Source organism: Salmo salar, chromosome 12 (assembly GCF_965601325.2).
Source record: "Salmo salar chromosome 12, fSalSal1, whole genome shotgun sequence".
NCBI lineage: Eukaryota > Metazoa > Chordata > Actinopteri > Salmoniformes > Salmonidae > Salmo > Salmo salar.
In genome coordinates this window covers 92,328,208-92,336,793 of record NC_138302.1, presented here as the reverse complement: position 1 = coordinate 92,336,793, position 8,586 = coordinate 92,328,208, and the positions used below count along the sequence as shown (strand labels likewise).

Here is an 8,586-nt window from a genome sequence, read left to right as displayed (position 1 = left end):
TGGTGCCAAAGTTGATTCTAACATGTATTGACTCAGGGGTGTGAATACTTATGTATATTATATATTTCTGTATTTTATTATCAATAAATGTGCAACATTTCTAAAAACCTCTTTTCACTTTGTCATTATGGGGTATTGTGTGTAGATGGGTGATGAAATGTATATTTTTTTGTACAGGGGAAAAAGGCCTCTCACACAGTAAAAACACACAAAACACAGTTTGGTTGAATTATTATTTTCTTCGTTATTTATATGACTTTGTTATCATGGTTATGGTCATTTTGAAGGATTATATGCATTTTAGTTTGACATGTTTTTCTTGTCCACAGATTGTCTTTTTGCTCCTGTAGTGTGCTGATCACACTCATTTAAATCCAGACTTCGCTTAGCATTATAGTACATTGTCCATGTTTTGGGGGCTCCATAATCCATTGTTGTTATGTACAGTATTTTCCTCACATTTCTTTTCATAGAAAAAAAATCTGGTCCATTGTACCAAAGTTGATAGTTGCAGTCAGGGCAGGCCACCATGTGTGGGAGTGTTGAAGGTGAAGGTGCTATACTGTACCAGACATACTGTAGCTGTGTTTCTACGGTGTCATTCACTTTCAGACCACAGAAACACACTCTCTTGTTCTGACATACACATGCATAAACAGTCGATTGAATAGCTACTACTTGTGTAGCTACTTGAATGTTTACTTTGTTGGTGATGTAAACCATACAGTGCAGTACAAAGCTTTCACTGTGACCCAAATTCAATAAATTACAGATAAAAGGAAAATCAAACTGCTTTTTCACTCAGAAAGTTTATGCTGTATTTTCAGGACAGGTCAGGTGTTGCTTTACACTCATATTCAATGACAATGTTGGTGAGAGGAACAGCTTGCGGGATGTATTCACTTTCAACCCAGTTACTTACGACCTCCAATTCAGCATTTTTTTATAACACACAGCGCAGTTTTCCTTTATTTTTATTGATTGAATTAATTGGGGCCTGTGCTTTGCTGTAAAAGGGGAGGGGCACTCATCATCGCTTACAATACTCAGATTAAAATTCAAACCAACCCAGAATCTGCAGAGAAACAAAAACACAATTCTGAAACTACTCTACTTTTCTGTATTTCTGTGTTTTTCCATATTCATGGTTTGTTTGAACCTTGTGTTTATATTTCCAATCTACAGTTCATCTCTGCATAGACTTTTGAAAGCATTTTCTGTTGGGTGTCCTTCTGACTGTGCTTTAGCTGGTGAAACCCTCTGTACACTTTGAGTTGTAATGGTCTAGTGATGCTTACTATAAAGCAAAAGATAGATTTTCGATTTTTGCGACACTCCGTTTTGGGAATATATAAACATTTCACATAGTAAATGTGCACATTGATAAAAATGGGTATACTCCATAGATGGTTGTGCTTAGAGCATCTAGTAAACAAACTGTTGATACTCAACTACAATGTTTCTATTTTGATATGTTGCTAAATTTGAGTGTGTTGAATCAGAATGTGCCCAATTCAAACAAAAATAGGTAAGCATGCTATCTCATGATGTGTTTTGGGAAGATCTGTCCATTGTAAAAAGCAAATAGAAAAATTATTTTAAAAAATACAAAGCATTTGCATGCATAGACTATGACTTGTTTTGGTCATACTGTGAGCAGTTTTGTCTTACTATGCACACATGCATGAATGGCTGTCACTTTAATGCAGCTGTACAACCAAGCTAAGATCTTGACATTCAGAGGTGGGCTCTACACACACACTTACACACACGCACACACACACGCACGCACGCACGCACGCACGCACGCACACACACACACACACACACACACACACACACACACACACACACACACACACACACACACACACACACACACACACACACACACACACACACACATACACACACACACCACATAATGGTGTACCTATCCACATCATGCATGGTTGATGTATATGATGTGTGTTTTGGACAGCGTGGTGCATTGGTATTAGATGAGAAGTGTTACTGCTAGAATAAGGTTGAACATAATAACATCATGTTATAGTAATGCAAGTGGAAGCATCAACAAGCAGGGTTCCAGACCCAGATTATTTTTCAATTCAAGTTCCTTTCCAACACATTTCATCTCTCCAAAATAAGTAGCGATTGCAGTTGCACAAGGTACTGCCAATTGAAGACACAAGAGAGGAAAGGAACATGGTGAGGACAGAGGGAGGGACCGGGAGCTAAGAACCTCACCTCTGTCCATCTAGCGTGAATGAACACTGCGGCAATGGTGGCAGACATTTAGGCCTAAAACGTAAATGAGAAGACAGACCAGACACATTAGAGTCAAAGCTAACATCCTTGTGGCTATGCCAACAAATATTGACCAAAAGGTAAATTAGACGCAATCCATTTCACCATTTTGTTAGCGCTGGCTAAACATCCTCAGCTTTTCTAGTACTCTCCTGTGTCCTGAAGTTCACTATGAAAAGATGTAGAAAGACAGGAGACTCAGCAATGTCATGAGAGACCTAGAACTCTGTAGTTCAGAGTTGCTACGCGGCTACATACTTCAGCCGTTGGCAATATAAACCATCTCTCCTTCGAGTATGATAATATTTAGATAATGCTCATATTTTCTTATTGAGGGATGCAACTACCATAGATATATTACTGTACCTCCACTTCTCCTGTGAACTCGCTAGTGTATTAGGCATGCATGTCTTTGGCACACTGTCCAACAGACAGTCCCTGAAATGGGGCTACACCATCAGTGCTGAAAATAAACAAGTGTCATTGTTCATATCATAAAACAAACATAGCAACGATCTGCATATCATCAAGGATTATCGGATTAACGCTATCATCTCCATCATGGTCATCCTCATCTCTAAATCGTCAGCTGAATGTAAATTCCCCTTCTTATACGTCCCAGATTGCTTTGTTATCACAGATTAAAGTATGTAAGTAGATATTGAGATAAATATAGGTATCTTATTAAATAGTTTTCATAGGCATCTTTGATCTTCAATTCATGCTTCTAGGAATGTATTGAGGTCATGCAACACTAGGAAAGCAGCATTCATTAAGCCTACTTGTTTTAAAGGCAGTTTAGGGAGGAAACATACTTTTATACATGTCCCTTTAGTCGTCCCAATGGTTCATCATGAAGACACAATGGACCCAGTTGAACAAGGCAGCCGTGAGTCGAGTCTGTCTGTAACTGAGATTAACGCTGCAACTACACTGTATGGGTGCTGTAATTAATTAACTAATGCATTTTACCTCAAATTACAGCACAGCTGCAATGTCGGTGGTATGTAAACACCTCTCTATGTTTTCAGCTCAGCGGTGTGGCAACAAGACTATGACAATGAACTCTACATGGAATGTTACATTTAGGTCAAATGTCAGGAATACAATATCCTCCAAGCTATAGGGCTGGTTTGGGGCATGGTATCCTTTCAGACACCATTGTAACCTACATATGTTAGATAATAACCTCTCGACATCCCTTCATATGTATGATAGAAGGTTATAGAGGGCAAGACAATAAACAGTGTCTTTGGAGCAATGCTAGTTGTGAGTGAGAATACTCATTCAGATAAGAACTCCATGCAACAATCAACTGGCTACAGTTACTACCTACAGTACCTATCTAGCTACAGTAACGGTTACAGTCACAACTACTTACCTATCTATATGAGTTAAGTGGTAAATAAGTACAAATGAAAGAGGAAGAGACATTCACTTTGTCCTCAGAGCTGCAGTAAGACAGGTTCAGGTGAGTGGAGGAGGGAAGCTTGCATTGCCATGTACAGTAAACACATAAACGATGTAAGACTAGAGCAGTGAAAAGTCAAGGCCTTTTGTCAGTCATTCATCAGATACTGATGTTCCTGAAGAAAAGATGTGAAACCATCATAAGCTTATGGAGCTGATGGATGTCCTACATCCCTTAAATATTGTGAATTACAACTACAGTACCACACTCCTCGTGTGTCTCAGGCTCAGGCCATGACAGGCCTCAGCCACTGGGCAAAAACGGGTTGAATCAACGTTGTTTCCACATCACTTCAACCCAAATATTCAATGTAATGACGTCTTCAATGTAATGGAATTTCATATTTTTTTCACCCAAATTTGAACCTAAATCCAATGACATGATGACATGTTTTGTTGATTTCATGTTGAATTCACGTTAGCTGACAACCAAATGTAAATCAAAAATAGACTTTGAACTGATGTCTGTGCCCAGTGGGCAGCAACGGAGCATGCCCGTCTTATGTTCACACGTTCTGTAATCTCCAAGTAGTTCACCACAGGACGGGTTTGTTTAGTTTGCTCCAGGAATCAGCATTTTGTAGCACGCAAACAGGAAGCAAAGTGTACCTTTGACGATGGAGGGAGACCAGGGTAGCGGCAGGCACAGGGGGGCTGAAGCAGGATTGGTGGTGGGGTTATTCTGGAAGCGATAAATCACCTTTTTTAGCTACATTTCTCCTCTTTTTTGTACTACCGTTGTGAGCAGGTAATTTTACTATTGGAATAGTCACACTGACAAAGCCAACTCCATGCAGACATCAACACGCAGAATTTTGATTATAAGATTTTAAGTCTGACAGAAGGTCAGTTTGAGGGCAAGGTGTGAGGCGCTAACAGTGGGAGTTAGCAGTGGGAGTTAGGGGAGGAGTGAGCACATAGTTTCTGGTGTTTTTCATCATAAAGAAATGATGAGTACAGTTATACGTCCTGAATCTATTGCCTTGAGATTCCAGCAGCACATGTGAAATGGGAGGCTACACACCTGCCCCATCCTTTGACCTCTCAACCTCACTGAGAGGACAATGCCAGCTGGCTACACATCTGTGAGCATTTTGGTGATGTTGACATAGTTTGTGTTGGCCAGCGTGGTGCAGTTGGCTTGAGTCTTGAGGTTCTCTTCTGGGAGGTCCTCAATACTGTTGTTCACCCCTTCCTGGATCTCCATGTAGTCTGATTTACTGATGGTGGAGCCGCTCCGGCTCTTCTTCAGCTCTTCATTAGAGTCCTCTTTGGCGACTGGGCCTAGGCACTGAGCCTGCTCCTCGCCCTCCGTCTCACGGTGGTAGAAGTAGTTGAAGTTGGAAACGATGACAGGCACGGGCAAGGCAATTGTCAGCACACCTGCAATGGCGCAGAGGGAGCCAACAATCTTGCCACCAATGGTGGTTGGGACCATGTCGCCATAACCTACTGTCGTCATGGAGACAACAGCCCACCAGAAGGCGTCAGGGATGCTTTCGAACTGTGACTCGGGTTCATCAGCTTCCGCAAAGTAGACGGCACTGGAGAACAGTATGACTCCAATAAAGAGGAAGAAGATCAGCAGACCCAGCTCCCTCATACTAGCCTTCAGGGTCTGGCCCAGGATCTGGAGTCCCTTGGAGTGTCGCGACAGCTTGAAGATTCGGAAGACTCGCACTAGACGGATGACCCTGAGAATAGCCAGGGACATGGCTTGCTGACCGGCCTGGCCATCCTCTGGTTTCTCAGCCAGCTCTGTGGCCAGCGTGATGAAGTAGGGGATAATGGCAACAACGTCAATGATGTTCATGACGTTACCAAAGAAGCCTGATTTGCTGGGGCAGGCAAAGAGGCGCACCAGGAACTCAAATGAGAACCAGATGATGCAGAGCGTCTCCAGGATGAAGAATGGGTCAGTGAAGTAGGTGGACGTGAAGTAGATTGTGGTGTTGGTGTTGGTGTCAAAGACACTGTGCGGTTCGTCATCGTCGTTGCGGAAGATGGGCAGGGTTTCCAGGCAGAAGCTTACGATAGAGATGAGGATGACCATGACGGAGATGATAGCGATAATCCTAGCGGGTCCTGAGCTCTCTGGGTACTCAAACAGCAGCCACACTTGTCTCTGAAACTCATTGTCAGGAAGCGGCCTCTCTTCCTCCTTGACGAAACCCTCATCCTCTCTGAACAGCTCAATGGCTTCATCCCCCAACTCATAGAAACGTATCTCCTCTGAGAAAATATCAAGGGTCACATTGGCCGGCCGCCGTAGCCTCCCTCCTGACTGGTAAAAATAGAGAATGGCATCAAAGCTGGTTCGGCTGCGGTCGAAGAAGTACTCGTTCCTCAGTGGGTCGAAGTACCGCATCCTCTTTTTGGGGTCCCCTAGCAGAGTATCGGGGAACTGGGAGAGGGTTTTGAGCTGTGTCTCAAAACGCAGTCCAGAGATGTTGATGACCACTCTCTCGCAGCACTCATGGTCAGCGTCAGGGTCATACTCAGCCGGGTTCCCCGGGTGCGCTGCCGCCTCATCAGAGGGGTCACCAGTGGCTACAGTCATTCTGCGGGGGGAACAGGACGCCTGCACTTTTCAGTGGGGCTGGGCCCTGCAGCCTGGAAACTGTAGGGAGGGGGATGGAGAAGAGGGAGGGGGTTCAATGCCGTAAAGACCGGTTGGCTCACCTCATGGATGGATCTGTCTGGAAGGGACAGAGACCAGAGAGAATTTAAATAATATAACATAAGCAATTAATTTGATAGCATTTGTGTTATTCTGTTTGTCTGTCCTCTCAAGCCATATATTATACTGTAACGGAACAATGGCATAAAAGTTACGAAAATGTACTTCTGTAGGCTACAACCAAAGTATTCAGCTTTCTAAAACATACATGAACTACTATAAATGTGGAGAAACTTAGTGTATGCCCAGAGCTCAAAGATCCAACTAGTTTCCAACTAGCATAGCTACAGTTTATGAATTGGAGCATGAGCTCCTTATAATCTGCTGCAATGGATAATATCCATTCACCTTCTGCAGTGAAATCATGCATGAACGTACCTTTGCAATATAGGAACCAAATCTATACAGATTGCCCCTTCTCTAGCTTATAATATAAAACCAATAACTGAATAGTGAAAAAAGTATGCACTCTTTTTTTCTGTTCCAAGAAGCCCTCGATGTCACTTTTTCATCATTCACTTTAAGGTAGTTTTGTTGGAGCATTTTAGACTGGTCTCAAATGGTGACTGTCTATGAAATATTCAAAAACATCCCTAAATTATTAACCGGCAGTAGGAAAAACGTTTCAAGAGAAGAATCTTCTGTCTCTGCCCTCTACACCATCTCTTGCATCTTCCGTAAAAGAGGCATAGTTTTGTTAAGCACTATTCAGTTGATAAATACTCAGAAGCTAATAATAATACGGGCTATTTTGTTCAATGGTCATCTACTGTCTCCCCTTTACTGCATAGGTCTAGTATACTTTTCTGAATGAAAGTCGTGTAGGTTATAGCAGACGTTTTCAACACCATAGGCTACATACCAGCATTCACCTTGTTGAAAACGGGGTGTTAGTTGCTGTTCCCATTGGTCACTTGGTATCAGGAATAAATAGCCAGTGGCCAAAAATCCCTCTGGTGCTAATCCCTCCGGTGATTTAGATCCTGAGAAGAAGAAACGAATCTATTTCCTATTCGGGACCGTTAATACGATCATCATGTTGTCTGCAGCATCACCACTCGCGCGCACCGGCGTTGGAGAGGTACAGAATGCGGGTGTGTCCTCGCCTCCCCCTCCCCGTCTTCGTTCCTCGCTCAGGTTGTCGTAGGATGGCGATTGACACAAAAAGGAGGGGATAGGGTTCCGACCTGGAGGAATGGTACTTCTGGTAATAGCCAAAGGTGCTAAGATCGGCAGAATTCTATGCATCCAGTGTCCTTAGCCGCTATGACGTTGCCCGCATCAGACAGCCGCAAAGGTAACTGTCCTCATACGGTGCTCAGTGGCAACATCTGCAAAAATAAAAGCAAGCAGGGGAGGTGGCGGGGAGGCGTATTACAACGTGTGATATTACAAAAAAAAGTAAATTAGTAGGCCCACAAGATGCAGACGAACACAGAGATGGGTAGTGAGTTAGACTAACGGGTTAACATTGTGCTGATGGATAACGTTTTAGTTACCAGGCAGGAAAAAATAATATGCTGCAATCATGACTCGTCACAATAACCCTAGTCAACTACATGTGTCGTATTAAAAAGTAATCGTGACAAATAAATTAAAAGTCATGCGTGGGCTAATTGACAAATGCTCAGTTAAAAAAATCACATTATTTTCTCCATAATTTATTGTATATAGAATACAACAGTTTGTAAAATGCAGAATGCTCATGCAAGGGGATATGTCTGTGGTTGTCTACAGTTTAATGAATAGAGAGCATTCAAGCCATGCAGCCTCCTTATACATTGTAAAGAGAACAGAATCTCCCGACATTGACTTGAAATGACAAGCATGAAGAATCACCCTGGACTGAGAGACAGATTATGCAATTCCTCAGTGATGCATATCCCGAATCATTGGCATCTGCATCACTTTCTCTGTTCTCTGCTTAGTTGGGGGTAAGGCATGCTTTAATTACCCTAGGTCTCAGTCCTTCTAATGATCAGTACAGCCATTACCCCGGTGTAGCCGTATCTACAAAGCTTAGTCAAACCTGCAGTCGGGCACTGCTATGCATACAAAGAGACAGGGGATGGAGAATGGGCGAGAAAACGCGCTCTCTCCACCCGCGCTGTGTAGCCTACCACTACTCA

General features: G+C 42.9%; 1 protein-coding gene across 1 annotated transcript; it reads right to left on the bottom strand.

Annotated features, from left to right (window-relative positions):
* Positions 1 to 219: 219 nt before the first annotated feature.
* On the bottom strand, positions 220 to 8,495 carry LOC106566037 (potassium voltage-gated channel subfamily A member 2). The gene is made up of 2 exons (XM_014133843.3): positions 7,320 to 8,495; positions 220 to 6,476 (listed from the first exon to the last, which is right to left on the bottom strand). Exon 2 carries the CDS (start codon positions 6,335 to 6,337, stop codon positions 4,853 to 4,855), a length of 1,485 nt encoding a protein of 494 aa, XP_013989318.1. The 5' UTR covers positions 6,338 to 6,476; positions 7,320 to 8,495; the 3' UTR covers positions 220 to 4,852.
* Between the last annotated feature and the right edge of the window lie 91 nt (positions 8,496 to 8,586).

Bases quoted from the DNA above. Each gene is read 5' to 3' on its own strand.
- LOC106566037 (XM_014133843.3), bottom strand. From the start codon at position 6,337: ATGACTGTAGCCACTGGTGACCCCTCTGATGAGGCGGCAGCGCACCCG.